Genomic DNA, 15,980 nt, shown 5'->3' with positions numbered 1-15,980 from the left:
ATAAAGAAAACATTTTATAAAACAATCTTATTTTAAATATCTGTGAACATCTAATAGTCGATATAATCCCACAGTTAAAATATTCAGAGAATCTTTGAAGTTTACAAATATAGATTCTGTAAAAGATTAAAGCAAAGCATATATTCTAAGTAAAGTTTTCAGTTTAGAAAAACATGATGATGTTGATGGCTTAAATAAAGGATGATAAAAAGTCTAATTTCATGTCTGCTCTGCATAACCATCTATGAGACAAATATTATCAACCCCATTTGGTAGAGAAAAAAGACCTAGAAAACTTTAATTTTTACTCAGAGACATAGAGCCTCTTGGTAAGAATAGTATTTAGCCATTAAATTATCTATCTCTGAACCCTACATCACCTTCTACACCATCAAGGTACCTGAAAATGAATGCATAACATTAATTTGGCTAATCTGAAGCAACCATTTTGCTGATGTGTAAAAGCCTCCATAATACAAACACTATAGTTCTTTTTTTTTTTTTTTTTTTAAGATTTTATTTATTTGAGAGACAGAGCACTAGCAGGGAGGGTGGGCAGAGGGAGAGGAAGAGGGCTAAGCAGATTCCCTGATTACATGGGAGCTCAACAGAGGGTTTGATTCCAGGACTCCAAGATCATGACTTGAGCTGAAGTCAGACAGCCTAACCATCTCAGCCACCCAGGAACCCCCAAACACTGTACTTCTTAAAGGAATTCACTTACTGGGGTCCAAGAACCATGTCGCCACTGGGCTATCTTTCCTATGGGAACAGCTGGCAATGAAGTGGCCCCAATTTTAGGGATAATTGGGCAAGGTATGACTATACAGTCCTGTTTAAAAGAAAAATGCATCTCAAAACATCAATGAATTAATCACTCTGATTTATATTAAATTCTATACTTCATTTCTTCCACATGTCTAATTCAGGAACAGCTGCATAATGACAAATTGATGATGTAAAAGTTTTTAATCTTTCAGAAGTACAAAGTACTATTCAAGGGCTACAAGTGAATAGTACAGATCTGAATCCCAAGGTTTGGATCATTCTATCTGATGACTGAAAAGAAAAATAGCAATAGTCCTTCAAAAATACCGCTAAGCTGAAACATCCTGAGTGAACATAGACCATCACTCTCAAAAAGCATAACACACTTTAGAACTTCATCATATTCACAATAGATACTATCCTTCTGCCATGCAAAGAATTAAAATACCTAAATGAGTGATTCAATGGCAGATAGAGTAAAAAAAAAAATAAAGCTATAAAGCTGGCAACACCTTAAAAAATAAATTCTCCAACACGCATGTGCACAAACATGTTTTCAAGGGCTATTAGGAAAAATATGTATGAAACAAGTTTAACACATTAATTTTCCTGTGACAAATCTTGTTTTACAATCTATGAAGAAGTATCCTTTACCTGCCTGTCACTTGGGCGACTGGCTCCATGGCACACTCTGTCATCTAACACTGCACTGAGCAGCTCATTGACACATTTAACAGCACGCATCTGATACCCACGTCCACATGTGGCCGTGCACTGGAAGGATACAAACACATATCCAACAATATTATTCAAAAATTGTATAAGCTTAATTTTCTTATTTTTTTATTTTTTTTAAGATTTTATTTATTTATTCATGAGAGACACAGAGAGAGGGGCAGAGACACAGGCAGAGGGAGAAGCAGGCTCCATGCAGGGAGCCTGACGTGGGACTCAATCCCGGGACTCCAGGATCACACCCTGGGCCGAAGGCAGACGCCCAACCGCTGAGCCACCCAGGGATCCCTAATTTTTTTAATACAGTTAATATACTTTCAGATCTTTTTATTAGTCCTTTACATCAGATTCCGTACAAAATTGGCAAATGTAATGAATATACATTTATTCCAATTTAGACAGCTAATAAAATATTGAAGTTAAAATGGAAGACTGTTATTCTATCTTTTTTTTTTTTTGAAGAGAGATTATACATTTTTCTATTGGAGTTCAAGTTGCCAACATATAGCATAACACCCAGTGCTCATGCCATCAAGTGCCCCCCTCAGAGCCCATCACCGAGTCACTCCAACCCCCCACCCACCTCCCCTTCCACCACCCCTTGTTCATTTCCCAGAGTTAGGTGTCTCTCATGTTTTGTCACCTTCACTGATATTTTCACTCCTTTTTCCTTTATTTCCTTTCACTATTTTTTATATTCCCCAAATAAATGAGACCATATAATGTTTGTCCTTTTCCGATTGACTTACTTCACTCAGCATAATACCCTCCAGTTCCATCCACGTCAAAGCAAATGGTGGGTATTTGTCGTTTCTAATGGCTGAGTAATAGTCCATTGTATTGTATCTTTAAAAAGTTACATCAAAATGTCAATAGTCTTGACATTTTGGGGGTAGAGTTAATACAATTTAGGGGAACTAGATACTCTTCAAAATCTACCTGAGGTATGTCTTCTAATATGCTAAATAAATTTCAAAGAGATGAAGAAGGAAGAGCATAAAGTTAAATGGAAGGTGAAACAAGGTTTCCCATCCAGAGTGGCAGCCACCAGGAGTTAATAGGCCACCCACCATCCAGCCTGACCACTGCTCATCCTACAAATTCCTAGCTCCCTGTTTGACAAAACTTCTAAACAATGCCTACTCTCAAGGCGGTAAAGCTAATTTAGACACAGAACACGAAAATATTTATAATTTAAACAAAGCTGAAGAATAAATTTGCAGCATTTTGGTTAACAAGTGAATTCAAAAGCAAAGCTGAACTGTTTACCACAGCAAAATTAGCAGCACTGATACAACTGTGTAGATAAGAGTTTACATTTCAAGGATTTAAAAAAAAAAAACAAAACCCACATTTAGCTGCCTCCAGTAAGAGAATGAATACCCACAATTTTGGTGCTATTCTATAAAGATGAATTAAATCAGGAAAGCCATTCTTATACTCACAGAACCCCACGGTCCTACTTGCCAGGAAGCACATGTATGAAGCTCACATGGTCTCAAAGATTCAGGTTTGGTACCCGGGTTACAGAGACCATCATTCAAATGATCTTCATTCAGCTGGCACCACACTTGCCTTTGTTTTGTTCCTTTTCCACATGTAACAAGACACTGAAAGAATATAAATGATTATTCTCAATATTAGTCAACATAAATGCCTTAAAAAAATGACACCATGACAAGTTACACATTAAAATGCATGTGAAAGACCATTCCTGGCACATTTTTCCCTTCATTCCTCCAGAGATATTCACCAGGTAAAATCAGCCACACCAAACTCACCACCCAAATCTCAGTATAGCATTCATCTGTCCTAGAAAGAAAGGTAAAAAACTAACTTTAAGTATATATCTCAGGCTACTGTGAACACTGGGACTTCCTTATGAATACGGTTAGTGATTAAACACCAATCAATGTTATTGTTAGCTGGACAGTATGGTTTAAGAACAAACCATTAACTTGTAATTGCTTTGATGCAGTTATTTATAAAGTAAGATTAATTCTTTTTTACAACTTTGAAGCCTTAAATTGCAAAGCTTTCCTACAAGATATTATAACAGTTCTTAGCCTCATCTGTTCAATGTTACCTCACTCCACTCACTAGTAGCCCAACTGGGACAGGAAAATTCATTGCAATTCTCCGTTGTCACTCGGGGAAGCTCTTGGCATTCTCTGCTGGCAACATGGTGGCCAAAGTTATTTACACAGTACGATTCTCGAGACCTTTCCCCTCCTCCACAACTCCTGGAACACTGATTTAAATGACAAATAAATGACAAAAACAAAAACAAAAAAAAAGTGACAAATGAAAAAAGATTTTACCAAAAATATACTTTAGAGTAGCAAATATTAAAAAAAATATATAGGCAACTTTTCTTAAGCACTACTGGTTATTTGTACCTGGGACCATTCTGAATAATGCCATCTTGTTAAGACACAGTCACCATGGCAGGGTTCTCGTGTGGGAGGTTTAAGTTGGTCACCACAGTAGTGGTCATCTACTGGAACAGTCTGTCCTTTATGAATGGAGTACTTCATGCAGTGGACATCCAGTGATCTATATCCTTGACCACAATGGGATGAACATTCACTTTTGCTAATGATGTGCCACCTAGAAAAAAAGGATGTTATTATACTTAGGGATGCCAATTAATGCAATTTTAAAAAATGGATTCAGAGAAATTCATGCATAGGATTCAATTTTGAAAATTCTGTTAGAATTGATTGACAAGCTGCCTGGATATACTGGATATATCATCAGATGAAAAATTCTGAGGTAAGCCTAAACTTTCATTTTTATAGATGAGAAAATGAGGCCCAGAGGTAGAAATCATTCTCCCCCCCCCAAATAAAATCTATGTTGTTCCCCAAATATATAAAAATGACAGTGGTCTGGCTAAAGCTAAAGAAAGGGAACCAGCACTATATCTAGTGATGTCAGTCTGGCATTTGGTGGTGGCTTTGTAGGTTCAAGGAACCCCAAGCTTTCCCAAAAGCCTTCGAAAACAACTGGTTTAGATCACGATTACCCAATTACTTAGTGGTAGATTTAAGACTGAATATACCTGACTCACAAACAGGTAGTATGTCTCTATGCAATCACACTAAAGTATTTCATGATTGGGAAATATCTTACTAGACCAGTAAGACAAAGCCTTTAAACATTGGCAAACTAGGTTTTTATAAGGCATATTATATTTTCTGATTCTTGTAAACTATTTTTTAGACATGTTTTCAGAGAAAACATTTTTTCTGCAAGTAATCTGCTTGTTTTAGCCAAATTAACACAATTATAGCCTAGCGATCTATCAGACAAGATGAGTGCAACAGTAAAACAGAGCGTAGAATTCACAAAGTTTGTTTCAATTCCCAATAGCATCTCAGGGATTTCATTGTGCTTCATTCCATGGCAGTAAGTGGATGAGACTCATTCAAGCAACTCTTCTATGCTTTCAAACAACAACATAAATATATAAAAATGAGCATCCTTGCTGAATGAGAGATTCGGGCCAACCCTCAATGTTAATGGTCACTTACTAGATGGGGTTGTTCTTAACTTTGCTCTAAGACCAATTCCAGTCACCATCACCCTCACCAAAAGACAGGTAAAATTTAGAAGTGGGTACTTCCCTGTCCCATAATCTAGGATCATGTTTCTTAATGTTTAATAGACAAAATATTGATAAGATCAAGAAACCACTCTACTGATTCTTTAATCCTCAAACTTTAAAAGTTTATTCATAGGTTCAAAGGGAACTATACAATCATTTTCCAAAATTTATTGTTTCAGATCTTTAAACTACGGATTTTAATATTAGAGTTTACCTATAGCTTACAAATTTGTTTCCAATCCTTACGCAAAATTGAGACCTGTATACTGGTATTCATCAAACACTACGAATAAACATTCAAATCAGTTGCCAAGTTTCACAATAAACTAGTGAACCTGACATTTTATACTAGCAGGGACACAGGATAGACATTAAGTACACGTCCATCCGAGCAGGCACTGTGCTAGATGCTTTACATCTTATCTCACTTATTGATTTTACCCTGGTTACATAACACATTATTGCTTTACCTTAGTTCACAGTCTGTATTACACCTTTCAGTCACAAACAATGGAAGTGGCAAATGGTCACATCTTTGATCGGACACTACCATGTGATCACTCTTCCGAATGCAGGTAATTTTTCTTCTGTGAAGACCTTGGTCAAAGTCAAATGACAATTAAATGGAAAGTTCTCTTAAGTAGACGTTCTAGAATTATTTAATTCTGCTAATAGCCTAAACAATTCAGTGAAGTAAAAAAAAAAAAAGAAAGAAAATTCCAACACAAGATACAGTATAGACTAGCATATTAATTTAGTCAAAAATGACTTTCTGGAGTAAGCAAGCTGAATCCTGACTGAGAAGTTTGCTTAGTAAAGCGACACACGGAGGGTGGGCCAGATAGAGAGTAGAAAGAAATTCATGAGAGCTGGCTAGAGTGGTCAGAGTTGACACTGATGCTCTGTAGTCCACTACTGCTTCCCATTATTTGCTTGCCTTTTCCCCAGAGAAGAACTGCATACCTTCACTTGCTACATGTTACTCCAACTTCCTAAGAGAGGTATATACTTCCATGTTCATTGACTTTGGGCTTATGCCAACCAACTGCAAAAGAATATGACCCTTTTCCACTTCTAAGCAGAAGCTCTAAAAGCCACTATATACTTCTGTCCAGCTCACTTTCCCTTTCCCCTCTGTCTCTAAAGTAGCCTTTCCCAGATAAGGTTGATCTTTCAGATTGGAATTGTGAATGGAAAAGACACAATAAAAAGATCATTGGCTATCAGTTTGACAGGGTATGGAGGGAGGGATTTTTAGCGCAGGGAAAGTATTCTGCATGATGCTGTAATATGTATACGTGCAATTAAACATTTGTTAAAATCCATTGGATGCATAACACAGCGAACTGTAAACTATGGGTTGTAGTTAATAACACATCAATTGTAACAAATGTGTCTCACTAATTCAAGATGTTATAGCGGAATGGGAGGGAAGAGGTGAAAGACAATGTGTGAATTTTCTGTACCTTCTGCCTCAATTTCTCTATCAACCAAAACTGCTCTAAAAATAATCTTTTTGGGGGATGCCTGGGTGGCTCAGCGGTTGAGTGTCTGTCTTTGGTTCAGGGCATGACCCTGGGGTCCTGGAATCCAGTCCCATATCGGGCTCCCTGCATGGAGCCTGCTTCTCCCTCTGCCTGTGTCCTTCTTTCTCTGTCTCTCATAAATAAGATAGATGATAGATAGATAGATAGATAGATAGATAGATAATAAAATCTTAAAAAAATATTTTTTTAATGACATGGATACGGATACCAAACTGAGAACAGCCATTGCCAATTGGCAACTAAAACATAGTAGGACCAAGAAATAAACCTTTGTTTTACAAATCCATTGAGATTTGCTGGTTGGTTGTACACAGCATCACCACAGTGAAAGCAAAGCTAAGAAGTGATTATAATGGGCCAGAATAGACAGATCTTTACACTTTCTGCAATGAGGAGACAGGGAAAAGTTTAGGCAGAGACATGATCGAGTTTGTATTTCATCAAAGTTCAACTGCATACTTTCAGTTAGCTAAACATGAACATGCATGTTTATCTTTGCTCCTTCCTAAATACCATCTGAAAAGACCATAAGGAATTTTGAAAAGGAATAAACCTAACAGAACAAAAAGAATAAAAAAAGGAAGCACAGTAGGCAAGGAAAGGACATTCTGAATATGAAAAGGGGATGGAAATAACTAACAGAGCCCAGGAAACTGAAACTTAAGCCTGTAGAGGGACCAAGTGAATAAGAAACAAATCATTCATGCTAAAGAATCCAAGAAAATCCCAGGAATTGAAAACACCAGGTTCTGTTGAAGAAGTGAATGTGTGAAGGGTAGGCCCCCCAAAAATGGAGAAGTGATTGAAAAGTACTGATGAAGAATAGCTGGACTCCTACCCTTCTAGTCGAGAGCAACATTGTCCAATAAAAATAGAATGTGAGCCATGTATGTAATTTCACATTTTCTAGTTGTCACGTTAATAAAAAAAAAAGACATGGGTGAAATTGATATTTGGTATGTCTAACCTCAAGTACCTAAAATATCATTTTAGCTATGTTTTACTTTTTTTTTTTTTTTCCACACTGAGTTCTCAAAATTCATTGTGCATTTCACGCTTATACCACATTTCCATCGGTTAGCTACATTTGGCCAGTGGCTACCATACTGGACAGCAAAGCTCCAGAAAAAGTGAACCTGGGGAGATAGACAGCTTAAGGAAGTTGGGGGAAGTACTGTACCAAAAATAAGAGAATTAAGAAAAAGTCTCCATATTGAATGATGAGAACCAGGCCTATTGGACTCTCTTTCCATTCCCCTCTGGCTACAAGCCGACTTCTATGGTTCTCTCGTCTCCAGGCTGACCATTAGAAGATTCCCCCTTGAGAGGCTCTTTAACCCTCAAGAAGATTAACTGACAATGACATGTGGAGTTTCTCCTCCAATGACACATGAAAGGGCTATTTAGTGATCCAATTACTCCATAATGAGATCCCACTTCACTTATCTGACCAACACAGAACTCTCAATCTGCATTTTAGTCTTAAATATGAACAAATAGCCAAGGATCAGCAGACATTTCAGGAAATTCACTGACACACAAGAGACCAAAATAAACAAAAACAAAGTAAAACTAAAATGAAACAGATTATGTCAGATAGAAGAAAATCTAAAGACTATGATTAATACTGTCAGAGACACAGATATTACACATCTATGAGACAAAAGCAAGATGTTATGACTAAGAATGTTAACAATGTAAATTCAGAAAATAAATTAGCAAATAGTGATTGGTTCAGGAGGTTGAATGTCTGAAATATATAAATATCAGAAAGATTTAAGAGAAAATTCAATGTAAGGAAATTATTAAATCATACAGAACCTGTTTCCAAACGTGAATGGCATCCTAATGACCCAGGAAAACAGATGAAAGAAACACCAACATCAAGGCAAATTGTCCTGAAATTTCACACCACTAGAATTCAAGAGAGGAGCCACAAAACTTCCACAATGAAAAGTGTCAGAGAAACACAGGAAACCAGAGAACAAGACTTTTAACCTTCTAAAGTACAAAATTTTAGCGTTTATTCCAAACTACTGAGCAAATATGAGAATAATGCCATTTTCATATATGAAAGGTTTCAACAAACTACCTTTTTCAGGAATATTATTGAGGGATATATTTCATCAGTGGGGGAAATAAAAAGAGGAACTCATGGGATTTAGAAAACAGGGAACACAGAAGAGAATCCCCCAAAAAATAATGAAGGGAAAGTTCACGAGGACACTCATGTAAAAGCAACAAAACCAAATTAGAGCAAGAGAAAAGAGGGCCACAGTAACAGCAGACTGATTCAAAAAGTAAAGGAGAATTGAAACTGCCAGATTAAGTAACGTACTTGAAAATATTCAGATAAAATTTCTAAGCTCTCACAAAGTTTGGGAACTCATTACATTCAGTACACAGAATAACAAAACTGAGGGAATTTCAATCATAATTTTTTAAAAAGAACATATATGTGTGTGTATGTATTTATTTAGCTAGCAGGTCCAGGAGACGGGGTGGGCAGAGGGAGCCGCAGATTCCCCACTGAGCTGGGAGCCTGACATGGGGCTCAACACCATGACTCTGGGACCATGACCCGAGCAGAAGGCAGACGCTGAACTGAGCCACTCAGGCACCCCTCATTTTTTATTTTTATTTTTTGGAAGAGAACGTGCACATGTGCGCACGCACTCATGGTGCGGAGAGGGGCAAAAGGAGAGTGAGAATCTTAGGCTGGTTCCATGCCCAGAGCAGAGCCTGATGCAAGGGCTCAATCTCACAACCCTGAGATCTTGACCCAAGTGGAAATTAAGAGTTGGACATTTAACCAACTGAGCCACCAGGGCCCCCTATGAGAATTTCCTTTTAGAAAAACTAAAAAGTTACAAAGAGCGAATATAACCATCGTATACTATGTGGCAACTAACAGTTTTTTCCCTCCAGCTCAAAATTGTTGAAGAGATATCGCTCTGGTTCAGACTCCCAAACCACTGCATCAGGTCTTGACGAACCTTTTATTTGGATCTTGCTCTTTTTTACTCGATACATTCTCCACATTTTCACACATTCCCTCACTCACCTGATGTTTGGATTTGTTCCTAGCTCCCCATATCCACTGCCACAGACCGGGGTACCCATTCAGTGCTGGAATGAAGTTCCCTGTTCTCAAAATCTCCATTTCCTTTTTTAAGGCCCATCTAGGGTCCTTCTGTCTCCTCCTCTGTACCAAAACTTTGGTCCTCCTTCCAGCATTTATGCCAGTCAGTCATTTACTATCTATGGCAGTCTCCCTCCACAGACATCGTCCCAATGAAAACATCTGTTCCCATGCAATCAATCTGAGCACCACAACCCCAACATCACAGGACCAAGTCTGTGTGTGTGTGTGTGTGTGTGTGTTTCAGAACAGGACACCACAATTTTTTTGGCACCTTGAGGTCAGTTTGTTAGTCTGTTCCTCACATTCCCCTCATCTATGGTCACTGCCTCTGGCTACCCACCTTATTTCAGCTCATTTCCATTTGGTTCTGAGCAACGTCTCCTCTGAACCACTGCTCCCCTAATTTCCAAAACTTTTCTCCAGTCCCCATGAGAACTACTTTCCACTGCATCAGACTTCCCTGTGCCTTCATATTGAATCTCCTCACACACTGCTCCATCTTTTTTGCACTTCTCTGGGCACATCTGTAGCACTGCATTTACTGAGACCAAGAACATCTACTCATGCTGGTTTTATCCACTAGAATTTAAAACTCAGATGCAGAATTGAGGTCTTAATTCGAAACAAAGTAAAGTAGTCCCTCAAAGGTACTGATTTGAGAAGTATTACACAATTAAGTATCCATAACTACACATTTCCCAAAGATTACAGTCTCTTCACATATTCTTTCTCGACCGTAAATGTCCCTGCTTTTCCATTTCCTGGTACGCTCCTTTCACTTATTCATGCCAACACTACAAATGTACTTTCTTGTGGTCATGGAAAGAAAATAAAAGAATGCAAGGATGTTGGGTACCCCAACACCAAACGGAAGAGATTGGTTACTAGGAAAGTGTATGGAGGTGAGTGGGTGAGAGAACACTTATTTCACTGGGAAAGAGTATACATCAGTTCCTCATCATCTGTGGCCTCAGTACTGCAGTCAACCACGGGCCAGAGATGATCCACTTTTTAACGCACCACCTGAAGATCAATAGAGCCTAGAGCCTAACAGAATTCACCACACTTCATCTCATCACGTGAGCATTTTATCACCTCACATCATCACAAGAAGGGTGAGTACAGTACAATAAATTTTGAGAGAGACCACATTCACAGAAATTTTATTAGGTACAGGTGATCCTTCAACAACATGGGTCTGAACTATGCAGGTCCACTCACACATGTTTTTTGATAAATACCATAGATGTATTTTGGCTTCTGGTTTTGTTAACATTTTTTTTTCTCTAGCTTGCTTTATTGTAAAACGACAGTAATTAATAAATATAACATACAAAACATGTGTTAAGTGCTTGTTATCGATAAGATTTCCAGTCAACTGTAGGCTAATAGTTGTTAAGTTCTTGGGGAGTCAAAAGTTTTATGTGAATTTTTAACTCCTTGGAGGTTGGTACTCCTAACCCTTGTATTGTTCAAGAGTCAACTATGTAGTGTTATAACTGTTTGATTTTATTATAAATCTCTTACTAATTTATAAACTTTATCATAGTAACTACATACAGGAAAAAACAAAGTACGTATGAGATTCGATGCTCTCTATAGTTTCAGGCATGGAATCCTGAGGGGTACATGGAATGTATCCCTCCTCCAATAAGCACGGTGGATTACTGTACAAGTTAGAGAAACTGCTTGCAACTGCAAGAAAGAATGAGGAAAAAAGCAGTAATAGAGAATGTTGGAAAGGGAAGAGACAGATGAGGCTGTTAAGTATCAGAAACCATGAATGGGGAGAAAAGTAGGAGGAAAAAAGGTAGGAAACCCTTGTTATGTTCGTGCAGTGATGTGTGTGTATAGACATTTGGGGGACTCTGTAGGCAGACAGCCCCGAAAGTACTCCATACCAGCATGCACAGGCAAGCTTCTGTCTCTTTCACTCAACACCAGTGTACCTTGACACATCTTGGTGCAGTCTTGCCATGGTCCATACGGATCCCATGTGACTAGGTCGTTCTTCTCTTCCACGGGGATATTGAAGGAATATCGTACATCAGGGTTGTATAAATTACCCACACATAAAACCTCAATAGAAATACACAGGAGCACACAATTAATTCATAAAAAGATATTCCTGAAAGACATCATTTTTATGTTTAATAAATATAAAGCCCTTAACCATCAGTTTACTGATAGGATTAAAACGGAGTCTTATCAAGGACGCCTGAGAATTTACCTGCAAAACAACTTCTTCTTCCAGCCGATCAGTACTATTAATTCTTTCAATTGAGCTGTTTGAACCACTGTATTCAAAAATAGCTCCTTGTATGTTGATTTCTTTTTTTGACATACTTACAACAAAATTCCCATTCAAAAGAAAATTCCCTTGAGTGTCAGATAATGCTGTAAAAGAACAGTACTCATGAAATAGTAAAACAGTTCAGTCAATAATACAAGAAATATTTAACTTTTAAAATTCAAATCCTTTTCTGAAATTAACATAAATGTAAATTAATTTTGAGGAAATAAATATTTTACTATAACATGTTATCTAACCCATACAAAGAGAAACTCCAGCATATCAGCTAAAGATACTAAATTTACCCTATACTTTTCTGAGAATGTCCTCCCTCTACCAGACCTACAGCTTCAGGAAGGACATGCAGGAAGAGGAAAAACAGAAGTTATAGACTCAGGAGATACATCAGCTAAATCAGTCCTGGTCATCAATGGTGAGGAAATGACGACCACTCAGGCTGCTATAATATTTCATTTATGCTTTTTCTCAGAAAAAAAGGTACAAAGCTATAAAATTCTAGGGGTCAATTTTTTTTTTTTTAAAGATTTTATTTATTCATGAGAGACACACAGAGAGAGGCGGAGACATAGGCAGAGAGAGAAGCAGGCTCCCCACAGGGAGCCTGATGTCGGACTCAATCCTGGGACTCTGGGATCACACCTCAAGCCAAAGGCAGCCACTCAACCACTGGGCCACTCAGGTGTCCCTAGGGGTCAATACTCTAAGAGCCATCCGATGACCATACTATTCTTTATATAAATGTCTGGAGGGTTTATCATGGAGAGGCACTCTAATGCTGTTGACATACATGTGAATGACTGCTACTACCTCTCTGTTCCCGCAACTTGTTCTCAGTCCCAGTGATGTGTTAGTACAAGCCTGTCTAATATGTATTTGTGTATATTTATAGGCTATATAAAATACATATGTATAAAATTTTATGTATAAATATGTAAAATAATATAGTATGCATTCACAGTTTCTTTTAAAATATAAAACTGCACAGTGTCCACAGTAACAGAGTAATAAAATGAAACAAATTGGTATTAGAATAATGGGTTTAAATTCAAGTTGTTCCAATTAATTCCTATGTGATCTTGAACAAACCACTTGCTTAGTTTCCTAACTGTACCAGGCATAGAAATTCCTACTTTTAAATCAGCCTTTTAAATCAGGATCAAATTTGGAAAACGTTTGTAAAAGTGTATAAGTTGTAAAGCTCTGTGCATTTTTAACTTTTAAGAGAATGTATAATATTTGTTAGACTAATATAAGCTCTGTACTAATCAAATACTATTTTGCTTCCTTTACTTACATATTATTCAGTGGAGCAATAACCTTTTTAGTAAATGTTTGTTTGGCCTTCCAGGAAACTCCACACCCAAAGTGCACAAGTTACCCAGAACTAAGCTTTGTAATAAATACTACACTCCTGGAAAAAGCAACCCTGAAGGAATTACTGCTAAATAAATTTGGCATTTCTGTGTCTGTATGGACTGTCTTTTTATATTACACTAAATTCCGTGAAAAACCAATAAAATTCTCTACGTATCCTATAAAACGAAAATTCCTCTAAAGAATCTGTACTTTATCAAAAGTGAATAGGTCTACTTAAGGAACTATCAGTTATATTATAATTAAGAGAACTAAAACTTTACTTAGAAAAAGTTTATACATTTCACTACTTTTGGTTACCAAAGCCAATTTCATAAATATAAATGTTTATAAACCCCTTCTAATAATTTCACATATTTGCTCAAGTTAGACTTGATAGTTCCATTACTACCTCTTTTACGAGTATACTAATACCTTATTGGTAAACATTTTTTTTAAAGATTTTTTTTTTAATGTATTTATTGATGAGGGACAAAGAGAGAGAGAGGCAGAGACACAGGCAGAGGGAGAAGCAGGCTCCATGCAGGGAGCCCGACGTGGGACTTGATCCCGGGTCTCCAGGATCACAACCCAGGCTGCAGGCGGCGCTAAACCGCTGTGCCACCGGAGCTGCCCCTGGTAAACATTTCTAATTTTTAAACTGGTTGTCCATTCCTAGGTAAACACAAATATCTACATTTGGAACCTAAGAGCAACATGTTAAATATCTACAATATGGTTACATCTATTGATATATATGTACCCAGGTAATATTTTTGGCAAAAGAAAAATAATTGCAACAAAATATAAAAGGAAAATATATCAAAATATTTACACTTGATTTTGAGAAATTTTGTATTTTTTTATAAAAGGGAAATTGACATAACATAAAGTTAACCATTTAAAAGTGAACAATTCAATGGCATTTAGTATATTCATGTTATACAACCACTACTTCTAACTAGTTCTAAAACTTTTCATCATCTCAAAAGAAAATTTGTATCCCTGAAGCACTTGTTCCCTTTGTATTTGACTTTCTAATGTCAGATTTAAGTCTTGTGATAAGCTGCATGATAGATTCAGACTCCTCACTTAGTAGCATTGATAACTTGGGCCAATATTTCACTTTAATGTGAACCAGGTACTTGCAATATCCGCTCTATACCATCCCCTATTCCAGCTTGGTGAGTTGCTGAAAAGTCAATACTAAGGTATTTCCCAGACAGAAGGAAAAGGTTTGTAAAGAATTCTTTTCATCTTTGGGCCTAAGTGAAATTCTTTAAGGCTAAAAACTAATTTCTAAAAATAAACATAAACGAAGAAGCCTATACCCTAGATGTAGCTAAAGGACAATACACTGTGGCTATCTTCATTAACATTTAAAAATCTGAAATCAATTCTCTGTCTTGAATTAACATAAGTGTTCCATAATGGAATACTAAGCCATTCAAAAAATGAAATCTTGTCATTTACAACTACATGGGTAGAACTAGAGAGTTATTATGCTAAGCAAAATAAGTCAATCAGAGAGAGACAATTATGTTATTTCATTCATATGTGGAATTTAAAAAACAAAATAGAGTCATAAAGGAAGGGAGGGGAAAAATAAAAGATGCTATCAGAGAGGGAGACAAACCATAAGAGACTCAATCATAGGAACAAACTGAGGGTTGCTGGAGGGGAGGCAGGAGATGGGGTAACTGGGTGATGCACATTAAGGCGGGCACATGACATGACAATCACTGAGTGTTATATACAACTGATGAATCACTGAACTTTACTTCTAAAACTAATAATACGCTATATGTTAATTAAATTTAAAAAATTTTAAATAAGTGTTTTGTTTCAAGTTTTTATTTAAATTCTAGTTAGTTAACATATACTGTATACTGTAATATTGACTTCAGGAATAGAATTTAGTGATTCATCATTTACATATAACACCCAGTGCTCAGCACAGTGCTCTTCTTAACCTCCATCCCACTCCCCTCTAGCAACTCTCAGTTTGTTCTCTATAGGTAAATCTCTTATGATTTGCTTCCCTTTTTTTTCTCCTTCCCCAATGTTCATCTGTTTTGTTTTTTAATTTCCACATGAGTGAAACCATTTAATGTTTTTTAAAGTTTATATTTAAGTCCTTTTGATACATTAAAAAAACAGTTAATAGGGATCCCTGGGTGGCACAGCGGTTTGGCGCCTGCCTTTGGCCCAGGGCGCGATCCTGGAGACTCGGGATCGAGTCCCACATCGGGCTCCCGGTGCATGGAGCCTGTTTCTCCCTCTGCCTATGTCTCTGACTCTCTCTCTCTCTCTCTCTCTCTGTGTGTGTGACTATCATAAATAAATAAAAATTTTTTAAAAAATTAAAAAAAAAAAGTTAAATTCTTTAAAGAACATTTAACCACAAAAAAAGTCTATAATTAATTATGGATAAAAAGAAAATAATTTCATTCTAAATAAACACGCAACTCTGAATATAATCTTTGGTTATTTAAAACACTATGTGGT

The 15,980-nt window shown here is 36.9% G+C and overlaps 1 protein-coding gene across 4 annotated transcripts in view; it reads right to left on the bottom strand.

The window, feature by feature from the left end:
- ADAMTS20 (ADAM metallopeptidase with thrombospondin type 1 motif 20) overlaps window positions 1-15,980 on the bottom strand; it is a 162,665-nt gene that overhangs the window by 69,333 nt on the left and 77,352 nt on the right. For 3 of the 4 annotated variants that reach the window (XM_072798274.1, XM_072798277.1, XM_072798275.1), the window contains exons 17-24: window positions 12,036-12,202; window positions 11,755-11,884; window positions 5,584-5,710; window positions 3,903-4,113; window positions 3,590-3,754; window positions 2,949-3,113; window positions 1,423-1,542; window positions 725-832 (exon numbers count right to left, since the gene is read on the bottom strand). In XM_072798274.1, coding sequence (XP_072654375.1) covers window positions 725-832; window positions 1,423-1,542; window positions 2,949-3,113; window positions 3,590-3,754; window positions 3,903-4,113; window positions 5,584-5,710; window positions 11,755-11,884; window positions 12,036-12,202 — 1,193 coding nt within the window. The remainder of the gene's footprint in view (window positions 1-724; window positions 833-1,422; window positions 1,543-2,948; window positions 3,114-3,589; window positions 3,755-3,902; window positions 4,114-5,583; window positions 5,711-11,754; window positions 11,885-12,035; window positions 12,203-15,980) is intronic. The other variant, XM_072798276.1, reaches the window with a different exon arrangement.

The sequence above is a fragment of the Canis lupus genome, chromosome 25, assembly GCF_048164855.1.
Source record: "Canis lupus baileyi chromosome 25, mCanLup2.hap1, whole genome shotgun sequence".
Lineage (NCBI taxonomy): Eukaryota > Metazoa > Chordata > Mammalia > Carnivora > Canidae > Canis > Canis lupus.
Note: the sequence above shows the minus strand (reverse complement) of the source record. Positions and strands in the feature narration are given on the sequence as shown.